Consider the following 16,843-nt stretch of genomic DNA (forward strand, 5'->3'; position numbering starts at 1 on the left):
AGGTAGAAGAAACCAGCTGGAAAGAGCGTGAGATGAGTGAGGCCTGGGGTAAGGGGATTTCAGACACTCTGCACCAGTGGAGCCAGTATGAAGCAGAACAAAGGTATAGGAGACGAGTTGTGCTGATGGTGCAGCAACAGTGAACCTGGACCTGAGGCCATCACTTTATCTATCCTTCATCACTATGGCCTTGGTTTGCCATCCACACCAGGGACAAGGGGCCTTGTACCCTTTCCTGTTACTTCTTCATTTGCACCTCAGCAAGTACCTCTAGACTCATCCCTCTAAGTGGCTGCTTTCAGCATCTTCTCCAAGGTCCCATCACATTCCCAGGCCTGATCTCATCCATGGAGGGACCTCGTTAATCACTAGGATCTTGTGCTTTAGGCACTAAATCTGTTTCCTAAGGTTGCTATGGCAAAACACGACAGCCAAGGTCCAGAAGCCAAAGAAACAGACTCACAGCCAAGACCAAGTTTCCAATAAGTAAGGACTGGTTCTTCCTTAGGCCTCACTCCTCAGCTTATGGATAGCTGCTACCACTCATACCCTCCTATGGTCTTTCTGTTGTGGGTATCTGCATCCAAATTTTATCTTATCCAGATAAGAGATTCAGGATCAGGGGCATGGATTAGTGGTAGAGTGCTTGCCTAGCATGCATGAAGCCCTGGGTTCAATTTCTTGGTACCATATATGCAAAAAAAAAGCCAGAAGTGTTGCTGTGACTCAAGTGGTAGAGCACTAGCCTTGAGAAAGCCCAAGAACAGTGCCCAGGCCCTGAGTTCAAGCCCCAGGACTGGGAAAAAAAAAGATATGAGAGCTAGGTGCTAGTAGGTCTGAGAATCACCATTCGCTGCCAGCCCCAGCACAAGAGTCCATGAGACTCTTACCAACCAAAAATGGAAAGTGGTGCTGTGGCTCAGTAGTAGAGTCCTAGTCTTGAGCTGAAGAGCTCAGGACAGTGCCCAAGGTCAGAGTTCAAGCCCTATGACCTATCAAAAAAAAAGGAAAAAGATGCATAAAGTTCATCTTTTGAGGCAAGGATGCACTGATATTCAGGTCTGGGTTTAAATAAACACACCATGAGAAAAGAAGATGTTACACTATGCCAAAAAACCCCACAGACATCCAGGCACAAAGAACAAAGGAAGGTTTATTGCCGGCAAAGGGGCCAGCAAGACCCCTTCTCATAAGAGAGACATGCCAGCTATTAACCTGTATAACCTACTGGAGCTAGGAGGGGCTAGGAGGTGGGAACCTGGGTGTGGATGGGAGAGCCAGGGGCTCCATCTGACAGGCTAGGATTTATAGCTGCTCCCCAAGTGGCAGGTAAGGAGTCTTGCAGCTTCCCCAACTTGAAGGTCCCTCTAAAGGGATCTTGTTGCCTTGTATGGTTGTAACTGCTATCTCAAGGTAAAAGGGAAGGAGGCTGCTATTTACTGCCTTTACTGAATGGGCCAGGTGTTACCTAAAAAAAGAGCATGTTAAGCCATGGGAAAGGAGCATATTGTGCTAACATTCCCCCCTCTTTGAATGAGAGCACCAGGTCAGGAGTATGGACAAAGATCATTTTTTTCTGGCGCTACTTCCTGCTGAGAAGGAGGCAAAAGCGTGAGAGGCCTACATACAGATTACTAGGGACATAACCTCAGGTTGACAAATTTCCTTTCCTGAGTTTATGTGACTGGTGTCAGTCACAAATTTACTGCCAGTTAAGGCTTTGAGCAGATACAGGGGGTTGAGAGTTTCTTTTTAAATTATCCCCCACATTTGATAATCTTATCTTATTTATTTATTTATTTAGCCAGTCCTGGGGTTTGAACTCAGAGCCTAGGCACTGTCCTTGAGCTTTTTCAAAGCTAGCGCTCTACCACTTGAGCCACAGCACCATTTCCAGCTTGTGTGTATGTCATTCTAAGGAATCAAACCCAGGGCTTCATGGATGCTAGACAAGCACTCTACCACTAGGCCACCCTCTAGGACTGATAACCTTAGCTTTTTATTGCCCACTATCACAGATGACTGGCAAGTTCCTGCCCAGTTAGTAAGTAGACAACTATGGGCATTAGAAAAGCATGCTTATGAACTATTTTCCATGACCTCCCAGCTCTGATTAATTTTTGAAGGCCCAAGCACAACTAACACCATCTCTGTCATCTGAGCAGTTGGATGGCTGTTAACTTCCTCTGGATGTCTGTTGCCTTTGTCCCAAGAGTGTCTTTTCCACACTGGAATAAATGCCCTGTTGGCACTTCCCTTGGTCAGTCGCTTGGCCTGAACTCAGGGCTGGAGTGCTGTCCCTCATCTCTCCAGCTCAAGGCTAGAATTCTGCTACTTTGAGCCTTCAAGCAAGCACCTCCTCTTTCCAGCACTCTGTTGGTCAATTGAGACAAGAGTCTCACGGGAACTTTTCTCTGTCTGGGGCTGGCTTCAAGCCTTAGTTTTCAGATCAATGAATCTTTACAAAAAGGCCACTCTACTTCTAATTAAAATCAACCAAGGTGGTCATTAGTGAAATGAGGCACTTCACCTAAGAGGAGCCATGATAGAGCTGGGAAGCTATGCTAGCAATTGCTAGGGTAAACTTGTAAAACCCCCAGTTTAAAAAAGAAAAGAAAAGGAAAAGAAAAAGCAGAGGATGTAGCTTGTGGGCTGCTAACCCTGGAAAATGAATTTAACACTCACACACATTTTGCTAATAATCTGTTATTTCACTTCTGTACTCAGCTTGACTTACATAGTGTTGGGAAGCTAAAAAATTCTACCCCTTCTCCCCTGTTTGGGGGGACATAAAATCCCCAGCTTGTAGTTGCTCAGAGATTTTTCTGGGTTCCTGATACCCAGAAGTAGTCCCAATTGGTTATAATTGGCTATTCGTTTTTGCTACTAACAAATTACTTCATAATTAAGATGGATATTGAGGGGCTGGGAGTTTGGCCTAGTGGTAGAGTGCTTGCCTAGCATGCATGAAGACCCGGGTTCGATTCCTGGGTACCACATACATAGAAAAAAGCCGGAAGTGGTGCTGAGGCTCAAGTGGTAGAGCTCTAGCCTTGAGAAAGTCCAAGGAAAAAAAAAAAAAAAGATGGATATTGAGTCTGCAGTCTGTTCCCTAGAGATCCTTGACTCATTTACATTTGGAGTCCTCAGTGAGATCCCTAGGGATCTCAGACCAGATTCAGAGGCCAGATATGAGAATCAGGAAGGATCCTGGAGGAGCTGGTGGCTCCTTAGTGGAGTGGGTCCTGACACTGGTGTGAGACCTGTGGACAGTCCAAATTCTTGCTGAGCATTACAACCCTGCTTTCTGATAAAGTATCTGTCTGTAGAGCACAATACGGCCAGGTTGGACATGACCGTAGATCTCGTGCCAGGATAGAGAGGGAGACATCACCCTATTTCCTCAGCAGAGTTGTGTGAATGCATGGTGGCCACCTACATTTTGTCTGGAGTTGAGTTTGTCTGTCTGTCTTTCTGTTTGGTTTTGTGTATTTCTGTCTTTAAAAAAAAAAATTCATGGACCAGAAGTTTGGTCTAATGGTAAAATGCTTGCCTAGCTTCCGTGAAGACCTGGTTCTATTCCTTGGTACCACAAATATAGAAAAAAAGCTGGAAGTGGTGCTGTAGCTCAAGTGGTAGAGCTCTAGCCTTGAGAAAGCCCAAGGACAGGACTCAGGCCCTGAGTTCAAGACCCAGAACTGGCAAAAAATTTTTTTTAATTCATGGGTACCAGTTCCAGTTCCCCAAAGATCCCCAAATTTCAGGAATTGATTTGAGGTGAGCATCAGTTACAGTGACCTGCTCGCTTGCTCTCTGGGCAAATCAACAAGCTTCTGTGAACTTAAATTCAATGCGGATGGCCTGCAGAAGGGACCTGGGATGCCCAGATTGCATGGGACGGTTGGAAATGTGTGACTGGGGGACTCAAGGATTTTGTACACAAGAATGTATATAAACATATTTAAGATAAAACTATTAGCATACTGTAAAAAAATTAGTTTAAGCTTAAGTTTTTAAAAAAAATCCTGATTTGGGTGTTATCAAAAGTCTTATGGGATTGTTGCACTATTTTAAAGAGGAAATTTGGGTCATGCACAGTAGCTCATGTCTGTAAGCTACTCAGGAGGCTGAGAGGATCAAGGTTCAAAGCCAGCCCAGCCACAAAAGGACCTGAAACTCTTATCTCCAATTAACCTCTAGAAAATGTGAAGTGGGTAAGGCAGTAGCCTTGAGCTGAAGAGCTCAGGGACGGTGCCCAGGCGGAGTTCAAGCCCTATGACTCACAAAAAAAAATTATTTTTAAAAAATAGAGAGGAAATTTGGTTAAAAAGTTTTCTAAGGAGGCGGAGAGTGTGGCCTAGTGGTAAAGTGCTCACCTAGCATGCATGAAGCCCTGGCTTCAATTTCCCAGAACCACATACACAGAAAAAGCTGGAAGTGGCACTGTGGCTCAAAGTGGTAGAAAACCTTGAGCAAAATGTGTCCAAAGACAGTACCCAGGCCCTGAGCCTAAGCCCCTGGACTGGCAAAAAAAAAAAGGAAAAAATAAGAATAGATGGACTCATTGATTTAAACTGTTGAAAATGGAGGCTTCTGGAGAGATTGGATGAGTGGTAGGAAGAGGAAATCCAAATGAAGAGAACCCCTGCAGAGATGGTTGCTCTCCTCTTCCTCTGCCCTTCACTATTATACAGTTTGTTATTTGATGTGTAGGGGAGTGGCTGGACCTGACCTAAGGAAATAAGAAATTTGAGCCTGGGGCCTTACATCCCTTGTTCTAAGTGGAGGAGCTGGATCTACAGGGCTCTAGGAGGTGCTATCTTAGATGAGCTTTGTTTCACTTTTTAGTAAATTCCCTTCGTTTTCACAGTCCATGAGCACAGTGCTCGACAGCATCCTGTATACTTGGTGCCTGCAGAATCCACAGGAAGGCAGTGTCTAGGGAAGGCAGAGGAATGAGACAGAAGAAGCCTGGCTTCATGACAAAGGATCCACAATAGCAATCCACTTTAGCAAGTCTCTGGCTTCCATTCAACTAAAGAACATCATTAAATATGTATTCAACCCCCTTCTTGAATACTTGTTTGTTAAACGTGACATTTGAAATAGGATGTAAAAATCAATGTTACTAAAATCTTTAAAAAATAAAGCAGCGAAATAATCTCAAAAAATATGTATTCAACCATGACAATATTTGAAGATCTAAAGAACATAAAGTTATTCACAGAGGGATGGAGCCAAAACTGTGTTTATGATGTGTGTGTGGAGAGAGAGAGAGAGAGAGAGAGAGAGAGAGAGAGAGAGAGAGAGAGAGAGAGAGAGAGAGAGAGAGAGAAGGAGGGAGAGCTGGTAGTGTGTATTGAATTCAAGATCTGGGCACTGTTGCTTAGTTAGCTTTTTCACTTGGGATTCTACCACTTGAGCACAGCTTCACCTTTGGCTGTTTGCTGGTTAATTTAGATAAGGGTCTCACAGACTTTCTTTCCTGGGTGAGCTCCAAACCACAATCCTCAGATTTCACACTCTTAACAATGAGGATTACAGACCTGAGCCTCTGGTTCAAAGCCTCGTCTATCTCAGTGCTCGTCTATCTCAGTGCTCGTGCCACAAAACAGCACATTCCTCCCTATGCTGGTTCTACCTTCCATCTTTGACATAAAGAGGGCCAAGCAAGGACTTCAGGTCATTTGTCGGGGGGTCACACAAGCCCCCTTGGGCCTAAGCTATCAACTTTCTACTAATCCAGAGGTTTCCACACCTGACATTGTGGAGCCTGTGGTTCTACCGAGGTTTCTCAGGAGCTGTCATAGGCGGAAGCCCAAGACAGTCCCAAGATAAAGATGACCTGAAATTCAAAGTTACTCAGAGTAAAGCAGCAGGAGAGGATGAAGGCCAAGGCAAAAGAGGCCCCAGAGCCTAGCAAGAGCTCTCTGGACACATTGCCTTCCAGCTCTGGAGGTGCACGTTGGGGGAAGGGCAGAGCCCTGAGGCCTACCACCCCTGGGGAGGGTGCCCTGATGTCTCTGAATGCACATGGAGAGACATAGCACACACACACACACACACACACACACACACACACACACACACACACATACACAGTCGCAGATGTTTCTGTTGTTACTTTTTGAAAAAAAATATATTTAAGTAGTTGTACAAAGAGGTCTCAATTCAACACATCAGTTTACGAGTAGTTTATCTTGATCTATGTCACCCTCCCATCATTCTCCCAAACACAGTTACTTTTAAAAAGTGACTTAGAAATTAACCAAAACGTGAGTTGCCTATCTCTCCTGTCTTTCTTCATAGGGGCAAGGTTTACCCATGTGCCTCCATGAACACATCATAAACAGAAAGCGTATTAAGGAGACACTGGTTGGGGGGGGGCTGTGATGGTTGTTTTTTTTTTTTTTTTTTTGCCAGTCCTGGGCTTGAGCTCAGGGCCTGAGCACTGTCCTTGGACTTTCTCAAGACTAGAACTCTACCACTTGAGTCACAGTGCCACTTCTGGCTCTTTTTCTATGTATGTGGTACTGAGGAATCAAACCCGGGCCTTCGTGCATGCTAGGCAAACACTCTACCACTAGGCCAAACTCCCAGCCCTGTGATGGTTGTTTTTAAAGAACAGGACATAGGGGGCAGAAGGGAGGTTCCTTTGACTGGATTATCCCGGTAGATTTCCTAAATCCAGGTTACAAGAAATGACCATCTGACCATTTCTCGTCGGACCACAGAGCATTGATTGTCCCTGCCAGCATTTCCTAAGCTGGAGGGTGGAGCTGTTCACAGACATAAATAGCCGTCAGGGTTCACTCCGGAAAACCCAGCACTCCAGGTGGATGATCGTCTCAGCCCTGGACAGCGGCTCTGGGCAGGTAACCCCGAGGTTTGTCACTGGGAGTGAAGGAACCATTTGCTGGTAGATAGCACGGGTTGTGGTCCGGAACCTGGGAAGTGCGGAGGGCACTGTGCCCAGGGCCTTAGGGTGGGACTCAGGGGATAATTCTGGGACTGGCAGGAAGAGGATTCACTTGGATATGTGTGTCTACACCTGCAAAGAGTGCAGGTGGCAGGATGGCAAGATAATGATGCCTGTGGATTCTGTGTGTCTGAGTGGCAGGAGAGAGGAGCTCCAAGCCCAGGCCTGGCACAGACGTCAAGGGTCTGTCAGAAGGGGGATTGTGGAAGTAGGCCTCCTCGGGCAGAGGTCAAAAGCCCCACAGTGATTTGGGGGATTCCACGGTAGTGACTCAGTGGGCTGAGGTCTCCAATTCTCAGTCAGGTTCCCTGCTCAGCCATGAAGAGACAGATAGCTCAGCCACAGAGCCAGACCTCCAGTGTGGAGAGCTGAAATTAACTTAGAGGAAAACCTTATTGTTGAACATTTGCCCAAAGCAGTGGTTGTACCAGAGTGAGAGGAAACAAACACTAGAGGCAACCAAGCCACCACTGTCCCCAGGCTTGTCCGAAGGACCTCCTGAGGATGGGCCCCTTGCCTCTACTCCTCTTCCTCTCTCCTTCTTCCTCTTTCCCTCCCTCCCTCTCCCTTTGTCTCCCTCCTCTCTCCTCTCCTCTCTCCTCCCCCACCCCTTTCCTTTCCACATCTCCCCTCTAATGGCTTCTCCCTTGTCTTCCCTTCCCCATCTCTCCCACTTCCCGCTCTCTCCCTCCTTCATTTCTGTCTGTCCTTCCTCTCCCCTCCTCCCTTCTCTGAATGCCAGGACAGAGCTGGCAGAGGTTGGCAGTGAGGAATTGTGTTTGCTTTGGACTTGGGTCACTTGTGCACAGATCCAGGCTTATGTGGAGGAGAAGACTGTGGAGGACACCTCGGGGGGCCAGCACAGGACATGCTGCAGTGAGGTGGGATCTGAGGCCCACGGGGGTTTTCTGAAAGCTGCGTTCTCCTCACCAGAAGGCCTTTCCAGGCTGAAGGTGGAAATAACTGACCATGCACAAATCTGGCAGGGCTGGAAAGAATGTTCCATGGCCCCTGGGTCTTCTTGCCAACTGCAAATTGACAAACATGGCTGGAGCTATGAGGACTCCAGGCCCAGCCAAGCAGGTTTATGTGTTGTTCTCAATGAATCTGCACAACATGGAGGCACTGGCCTGGCCTGGCTTAGCCCCGACCCCTCCCCTGGGAAGGGGTACTCTTGGATCATCTGGGGAGAAGTAGGATACAAAGAAAAACAACTTCCTCCTTTCTATTTTTTTTCCCCTGGCTCTGCCTGCCATGCTGCAGGAGGAAGGAAAAGCCATTGTGATGAGACAGGTTTTTACTCATCTCCAGCAACTCCATTCCCTTGCTGTGTGACCTTGGGCAAGCCCCTTCCCCTCTCTGTGCCAAGTGCACACACCCACACTCACACCCACTACACACACACACACACACAAAGTAGCAATACTTTCCTCTTGGAGTAGAAAGAAATACAGGATGTGTTGAACAACCGGTACAACACCTTCTAGAACCTTCCACAGGAGATCACACAGCCAACTGGGGGTGCAGGGACAGGATGCAGGCAGAGCGGGAGGTGATTCTCTCAGGCTTAAAGGACTCTTGCTTTTCAGGATGAAGCAAATTTCACTGGTCCTGGTTCTGGGCCTCTTGGTAGCCGTGCTCTGCCACCCGGATGGCACACTGGATGGGGAGAGCCCGGTCCAGGACGAGGGTACACAGGTGCAGATGCTCAACACTGTTGCCTCTAGCAACGACAAATTCGCCTTCCACCTCTACAAGCTGTTGGTCTCAAAGAGCCCTGGTAAAAATGTCATCTTCTCCCCCACGAGTATCTTCATTAACTTGGCCTTCCTGGGTCTGGGGGCCCGGGGAACCACCCTGGCAGAGATCCTGGAAGGCCTTCAGTTCAACCTCACGGAGACTCCCGTGGCTGACATCCACCAAGGCTTCCAACACCTCCTTCAGTTGCTCCGCCAGCCCGGGGATCAGCTGCAGCTCCGTGTGGGCAACGCCATGTTCATCCAAGAGCAGCAGGAGGTGCTGGCTGCCTTCCTGGAAGACGCTCGCGCTCTGTACTCGGCCCAGGTGATCACCACCAACTTCCAGCAGCCTGCAGCTGCTGAGAAGCTCATCAACGACTTCATCAGGAACGAGACCCAGGGGAAGATCGTAGACCTGGTCCGGAACCTGGACCCCCAGACAGCGATGATCCTGGTGAATTACATCTTCTTTAAAGGTGAGCACCTGGCTTGGGGTTGGGAAGAGGCAGAGTTCTGAGCTTTCAGGGTCACCTATGTACCCTGGAGAGGAAGTGCCACACAGGCCCCAGGCTCCATCCATCCCATACACGTCTTCATGGGGGTTGGGGTGCCTCGTGAACCACACTAATCTAAACTTGCCCAGTGGACAAGGCACCAGCCCTCCTTGGAAATCCCTCCAGAGTGGGAGAGATCCACACCCCATCCTAAAGAGTCACTACAAGACACAGTGGGAAGGCCACCAGCCCAGGCAAGCCTGACACCTCTGCCCTGCACATGTAGGAGGGGTTCTGTCTCTGCTGGGAACAGGGCTCTGTCTGTGGTGGGGATCCAGATGGGGGCAGAGGGCCATCTGCATGGGGAAAGACATGGAGGTCTCTAAGGAGACTGGCCCCCTGAAGTTGTAGAACTTTGCTCTTCTCTGGCACAGTCCCCATGGGGGAAGAGCCTCTGGGAGGACCAGGCCCACAGTCTGGGGTCCCTGGATTCTGATCCCATTGATAGGAACCTGGCAATGCCAGCCTCAATCAACTGGGCATGTAGGGACAACTTTGGCCTGAAGGACAGTACCTGTGACCCAGCCTGGACCAGGATGACTGACAGGGGAGGAGGGAGAAAGCATGGCTGACACCACCATGCTGTGGGTCACAGGTGGCTATGACAGGAGCCCATTCTTGCCCACAGGAACAATACTCACCTGATTTCCCACAGATCAGGGAGCCACCTTAAGAGCCCAGAAGTTGAAATGGGAAACCCAATCCCACTGTGACATGGCTGGGGTTGGGTCTGAGGTGGACCTGGGATAGCCCAGAGCAGAAAACTGGGAGGTGCTTAGAGTACAGACAAGAAGCCAATTAAGTCATCAAGAGACAAGCACAGAGGGAGGAGGCTAGAGTTAGGAGAGAGGACGGGGTCCTGCCTGGGCCCACAGCCACCATGGTGAAGAATGGCCAGAAAGACTGAAGTGATCGCCAGGGGTCCCTTTACTGGCCCCTCACCAATTTGCAGGTAGGCCTCAGTCTCTGTCTTTCTATTAAGTCCCACAAACCATTGGCAGGGAGACAAGAGATTTAGGGTGCAGGGTGTGGGGGTTGTTGTAGGTATACATCCTACAATGTCTGTGACTCATAATTACTCTCTAGACATTGCTCATTTTCTAGAACCAGTGCTTCCCTGCGTCCCCCAATCTCTAGCACCTTCTGTTGTCCTGCCTTCCCCCCACCCCCCACTTCCTCTAACCCTCATGTCTTTTGTGGACCCCAACTGACTTCTCATTTAACACAATAACCGTGTCTTGCTTCCATAATCCCCTTCCCATTCCAGATGTATGGAGCTCTCCCTAACCCCAAGGACTTTTTCATTTGCCAAAGTATTTCTCCAAACCCATTCAGGGGCCCCCCGCTAGGAGGGGCGATGGGTAGCTGTGGACAGCCTCTGGCAGTCACTGTTCCGAAGCCTGGCTGAGACAGTGTGCTCCTAATCTGTGATTGATTGCTTGCCTTTAGCCAAGTGGAAGAAACCCTTTGACCCCCATGAGACCTTCAAGTCCAAGTTCTACTTGAGCAAGAGTCAATCAGTGCAGGTGCCCATGATGATGGCTGAGGACCTGACCGTACCCTACTTCCGGGACGAAGAGCTGTCCTGCACCGTGGTGGAGCTGAAATACACAGGCAATGCCACTGCACTCTTCATCCTCCCCGACCAGGGCAAAATGCAGGAGGTGGAGGCTAAGCTGCTCCCAGAGACGCTGGGCAGGTGGAGGGAGAACCTGAAGCCAAGGTGTGTTTGCCTCACAGGATGACTCCCCAAATGCCTGGCTCACCCAGACTCTGTGTCTCTGGTCTCAGGGCCCTAGATGTGTCTGATGCTCAGGGGTAAGAAAGTCATATAGGGACCAGAGGAATCTGGGGTTATTTTGCCCCTGCTGCCTGGCCTGCTGGTTTATCTTCCTTAGTGGATGACATCAGAACAAGGAGATGAGGCTCCATGGCCTCTGGCATATTCTAAATCCATGAGCAATTTTCAAGTCGATCCCAACTCGAGTGTGTGGATAAAGGTAGAAAGAGATGGAATACTTGGGTCTGTTGAGGGCAAAGAGAATCAGGCTCCAAGAATTAGCTGTGCACAGGTGCGCTGCTATGTTGGTCGAGGACCCATTCGTTCCAAGTCTGCTCTAGCTGAGTGATTACTTTAAGACCGACTAAGCTGGGCACTGGTGGCTCATGCCTGTCATCCTGACAGCGAGGGAGGCTGAGACCTCAGGATCAAGGTTCAAAATCAGCCCAGGCAAGAAAATCTATGAGAGTCTTATTTCCATTTAACTCCCAAAAGGTTGAAAGTGGAACTGTGGCTCAAGTGATAGAGCCGTTACCTTGATCTCAGGGACAGGGCCCAGGCCCTGGGTTGACGGCCAGGACTCGCACATACCAAAAAAAAATAAATGCTTACTAGTTGCCAGGCATAGATTTAGATCCTAAGATTATATTAGACACAAAAGCACAATTTTCGAATTTCCTGTCCTGGGAAACTTATCTTGTAGTGGAGAGAAGGGGGGTTGGGGAGGGAGAGAAAGAAAGAAACATAAATCAATAAAGCATTTGGTGAATTAGAAAGTGAGAAGTGGGAAGGTCCAAGGGTCCAGGAAGCTGGAGCTGAAGCTAGAGGGATTTGTAATTGTTAAATAGCATGGCTGCAACATGAGGTGCAAGAGTCCACAGGTCAGAGGTGACAGGCAGTGACCGAGTCATGTGGGAGTTAGGAAAGTGACCAAATCAAGGAACAGCCAGCACAGAGCCTCTTAGCCTAGCATATGGGTTTTTAACCCTCTGCTGGAAAGCTGCAGTCTAGGAAGTGAGGAGTGAGAAAGAGGTCAGGACCGTACCGAGCCATGGAGAACCCTGGAAATCCCTGACCTTTTTCCTCTGAGGTTTTCTGGGAGTGATGGACCTGGATGCCTGGGTACCTGGTGGAGACCAGATTGCAGGAGAGATTGGAGAGGCCAGCCAGGGGTGAGCCAGGAGCTCAGGCAGAGCCCGTGAGGGCAGCATTTCACGAGGGACCCCTAGTGTATGAGTAGGGGTCGAATCCTGGATAAATCTAAGTCCAGGCCATAGAGCCAAACTAATATTGAAGGAAAGCAGGACAGAGAAGTCATTCTGGGCCTAGGCCCTGCAGCAGGACACGGGGAAACATGGCTACTACCCTTCTCTACGGCCCAGTTTCCTGCTGAAAAGAGAGGAGATCATGGCCCGGCTATCCTGGTCCTTAAAAGGCAATGATTGGAATTCTGTGAGGTGACAGATGTGAAGGGCTCTTCATAAACCAAAAAGGTAGGGACCTGCTTCTGTATTAACCTAAGGCTCCAGCCACTGCTAAGAAATCGGGGCATCTCCTGAGGCTCCCGATTCCCAGGAGACCCCAGGACCTGTGGTTCCACCCCACTCCTTCATTTACTCCCTCTAGCCTCTCTCCTCCCTTCATCTCCTCATAGCACTACGGAACAGGGCTCAAGGAAATTTTGCTCAGGGTGGAGAAGTGAAGTGAAGTCACCCAATGTCTTCCATGTACAAATCACTGGTCTGCAGGTGCCCAGCCCACAGTGGCACTCAATAAATGCTGTTCATTGTGTCAATCGATGAGTGCAAGGAGGTACAGCCCCCACCCACCTAGGAGATATAAGCTCCTTCAGCAGCCCTGAGGCCAGGCAGGTGGTGACCAGAGCACTTAATTGGAGAGGGGTGGGAAGAAAAATAAAACAGAGAGTTACTTCACACTGGAAGATGCCACCTTGTGCCCTGAGAATTTGCTGTCTAGCTCACCCCAGCCCTTAGAGAGGGGACGGCTCATAGAAACTATCATGGATGGTTTCAGAGCCCCAAGCCCTCTCTCCAATGCCTCCTCCTCCAGAAACACTTTCTGTTGTCTGTGAAGAAGGTAGCTGTGTGCCTGCCCTTGTGAGGTGCTGTGGGTAAAGGCCCCTTCACCGAGCTAAGTCTCAGGAAGGCCTTGAGCAGACTTAGACAGGGTTCCAGCCCCACCCTGGCACACTTGGTGGCATATCTGGATACTTGCAGGTGTTGCCAGACAGTTACAGAGCTAAGAAGAGCAATGCAAGCAAGGGAAGAGATGAGATCTTGGAGGGACCCACACAGCCTGTACTGAGAGATGGGGGGCTAAGACATGTGGTGTTCACTTGTGTTTATTTCTTCTTCTCCAGGGACATAGATGAACTCTACCTGCCCAAGTTTTCCATCTCGGGCAGCTATAAACTGGAGAACATTCTTTCCCAGCTGGGCATCAGGGAAGCCTTCTCCAGACATGCTAACCTGTCGGGAATCACAACGCGTCACCAACTACAGGTCTCCCAGGTGAGCTGTCAGTATCCAGCTGTTCATGCTCCATGCCTGGGCTTGAATGGACCCGTGAACGTTCAGGGAGAGGGCTCATGAATGTGTACCAGCACCTCCATTTCCCAACATCCAGCTACCCGCCCTGGGCTCCCCCACCCCCAAGAGAGCCAGGCGACTGCCCAGCTCCTCCTCCTGTCACAATGCAATGTCAACTGGTTCCTGCCCTGTCCCACCTCACCCCACCTTGCAACTTGATGCCCCTCGCCTCCCCTCAAGCCCAGCATGGGCAGGAGTCTGGCCTGGGGCTTGAACAGATGCAGGTACCAGGCACACTCTACCATGGTGTCATAGGCCTTCCCCCCTCCTCTTGCTTTGGGCAAGAATCCTTGGCTAGTTTGCAGTACCCAATGGAGTAGTAACACTCAGAGGGAGTGGTGACCAGGATGATAGAGTAAATATGGGTCCCTCCGACTTTATTTCTAGACGCACAGTCGTCAGAACAGAGGGGAAACCCAGCAACACGTCCCTGCCCCCCCCAACATCCTGGGCCCTGAGCTCCTGTCAAAAGGAGTGTGCATGGTGGTCCCAGAATGCAAAGTCTTATGCCATGCAAAATTGTCTGGATCAGCAGCGATGCCCCTGGCCAGCCGGGAGTAGCAGCTTCAGGGTGGCAGCTGAGAGGAAGCTGCTGACAGAAATACACATGTACTGCCCCAGAAGCAACCTCTAGAGGCAATGCGGTTTCTGGGCTCAGACAAAGAAGACCTACGTCAGGGTGCCTCATCTTCACCCCTGTGCCTCTGAGGGAATCTCGTCTGCCTCTGCATCTCAGACTGCAAAAGCAGCTGGCTGGTTAGTGGCAGGAATGGTACAGACAGGCCAGTGGGTGACACAGGGGTGTCCCCTAGTGGCCCTCAGTCTGGCTGCTTCCTCCTGAGCCCCTGGCAGTCATCAGTAACGCTCTGGCCTCCCCACAGGTGATGCACAATGCTCTGCTTGATGTGGCAGAAGCGGGCACAGAAGCTGCCGCCGCCACAGGAAGCAAAATCATCCTCACGTCTGCAAAGCTGTATCCAGTAATTCTGAAGTTAAACAGGCCCTTTCTGATGAACATCTTTAACGAAGGCACGATCCTCTTTATGGGCAAAATAACCAACCCCAAGCAGGCCAAGAGCTCCTAACTGAGCTGTGGGGCTTTCACCAAGGCTCAAGGCTAGACATACAACATGCAGCTTCCTCTCCATGAGCCCAGTGGTCAGAGTTATGCGCTGGGGAGGTGACAGTGACTGTCTCTGTGACAACTACATGGTTCCTCCTGGGGCTCTGGCAGCAATAAACTACCCCCCTGTGCCTGGACACTGTCCCTGAGCCCCTGCCTCTGGATCCCCTTGTTTCTCTTTGACTGACTGTCTCTCCCTCAAAGCCACTCTCCCAAACACCTCAGCAACTCAGCCCCAACCCAAGCTCTGGTCCCTTACGCCTTCCGTTTCAATAGCCTGGTAGCTCAAAGTCAAATCCACCTGGACCAGTCCAGGACTGTGATGGGATTCTGTTGCTCTAGCCACTTCTTCACTCTGGGGCCACCTGGTTCCTTGATCTGAGTTCAGTCTCTCCCTCCCAAGTTCCCCGGGTCACTGTGTTCCCCACTGCTTCTCGCTGGGACTCTGGATCCTGTTCCTACCTGGCACAAACCTCTGGATCTTTCATTCCTGCTGGGACAGCCTTTTTGGGACCCCACTTCAGTCCCCTGCCCCACCCAGTACCTCCAGCTAGTTGGGAGTAGCTATTTCTGAGTTCACAGAATGGCTTCATCTGACCAGAACACCCGTGCAGTAAGCACACCACTGCGGGTTGGCAGGTGCGCCCTCTAGTGACCACAAAGGGGACAGTCACTCACCATGGAGAATGACTAGAACTCTTTTTCCAGCCAACTTGAGATGACTCACTGAGACCCTGCAATGGCCTAGAACCTAGATATTATTATTAATCCAGTCACAGATGAGAATCCGCAGGTAGAGAAACTTGTCATTTCCCCAAGGTCATGGAGTTAGTCGATGCAACCAGTGAGGTGTTATCCCACCCCGAGGGAGGTGAGAAGAACAAGTCGGGGCCACACAGAGTCTGTTGCTGAAGAGTACAGTGTAGCAGAGCTGCTTAGCTCATGGTGGCCAGGAAAAACAGAAAGAGAGGTGTCTTCCTGTCTCTGTTGCATTCCATCCAGTCCCCCCCAGCCTGTGGCATGGTGTCTCCGCCTTTAGAGCAGGCCCCCTCAACTCCTCTCTGGAAACACCATCATAGATATACCCGAAGATGAGCTTTTTTTCCTTCCTCAATGCAGCCAAGCTGACGACCAAATTAACAGTCACATAGTTTAAATGTGCAGAAGGGTAGAGAGTGTTAAGCGTTTTCCATGAGGTATGCTCCACACTTATCCTGGCTCACAGATGCTGCTGTGGAGCACGGGGCCTGGTCATCTAGTGGGTGTGGCTTTCATCCCCTCACCTGGGGCTCAGCAGTGCCCATCTTCTGAGCTCTCCACACAAGGTGAGGTGTTGGCACTGCATTCCACAGGACACACTGAATTCTGACCATTTGGGGGGATGTTCAAGGCTGCCCCAGGCTGACAGTGGTGATTCACCCACAAGGCTCTCTCTCCTTGTTCACGACATCCATCCCTACACTCCACTGGGGACTCGGGGTATGGCTCCAGGTTTGGGGCCACTCCAACCTATTCTTATGACTCAAGATTTTCCAGTGACCTGGGCTTCTGTGAGGACTACAATAACTCATTGACTCATTGCTCCTTTCCCCACTAGAAGAACTTGTTCTCCTGTGTGTCTCCTGTGTATCTCTGTTCTGGCGAGACCTGCACCCCTGCCCTAACTCTGGAAATGGATCCCCCTTAATCTACTGTGAGCTCAGACACTCACAATAAGAAGAGTAGGTGGACCCCCTGTGGTCATCTGACATTGTGCTTTCTGTCCTGTGAGCCCCAACTTCCTGCTGCAAGGAACCTCTGGTGAGCCAGTCCTTGCTCCAGCCCTCAAGAAGCTTACAACGGGAGTTGGAGATGTGGCCCAATTGGTACAGTGCTGGCCAATGAGTGAAAGTATCAAATACCAAGTTTGTGTCCTGGTCTTATACCTAAAAAAAAAAAAAGAAAGAAAGAAAAGAAAAGTAGTAACTGACCTATTGAGGTCGGAGCTGTGGTTCAGTTGGCAGAACATTAGCCAATGAATAAAAACATCAGGTGTTGAGCTGGAGAGAAAGAAAGAAAA

General features: G+C 49.8%; 1 protein-coding gene across 1 annotated transcript; it reads left to right on the forward strand.

Annotated features, from left to right (window-relative positions):
- Positions 1–6,813: 6,813 nt before the first annotated feature.
- Positions 6,814–14,921, forward strand: Serpina3 (serpin family A member 3). The gene is made up of 5 exons (XM_090344766.1): positions 6,814–6,886; positions 8,569–9,194; positions 10,722–10,995; positions 13,433–13,583; positions 14,543–14,921. Exons 1-5 carry the CDS (start codon positions 6,840–6,842, stop codon positions 14,744–14,746), a joined length of 1,302 nt encoding a protein of 433 aa, XP_090200892.1. The 5' UTR covers positions 6,814–6,839; the 3' UTR covers positions 14,747–14,921.
- Positions 14,922–16,843: the final 1,922 nt, after the last annotated feature.

This window comes from Megascapheus bottae, chromosome 14 (genome assembly GCF_031878675.1).
Source record: "Megascapheus bottae isolate mThoBot1 chromosome 14, mThoBot2.hap1, whole genome shotgun sequence".
Taxonomy (NCBI): Eukaryota; Metazoa; Chordata; class Mammalia; order Rodentia; family Geomyidae; genus Megascapheus; species Megascapheus bottae.

What these genes read in the sequence shown, in the direction of transcription:
- Serpina3 (XM_090344766.1), top strand. Translation starts at nt 6,840, where the DNA reads ATGATCGTCTCAGCCCTGGACAGCGGCTCTGGGCAGGTAACCCCGAG. An exon ending in TCTGGGCAGGTAACCCCGAG is followed by an intron (nt 6,887 to 8,568) that starts GTTTGTCACTGG and finishes CTTGCTTTTCAG; the next exon opens with GATGAAGCAAATTTCACTGG. An exon ending in GAATTACATCTTCTTTAAAG is followed by an intron (nt 9,195 to 10,721) that starts GTGAGCACCTGG and finishes GCTTGCCTTTAG; the next exon opens with CCAAGTGGAAGAAACCCTTT.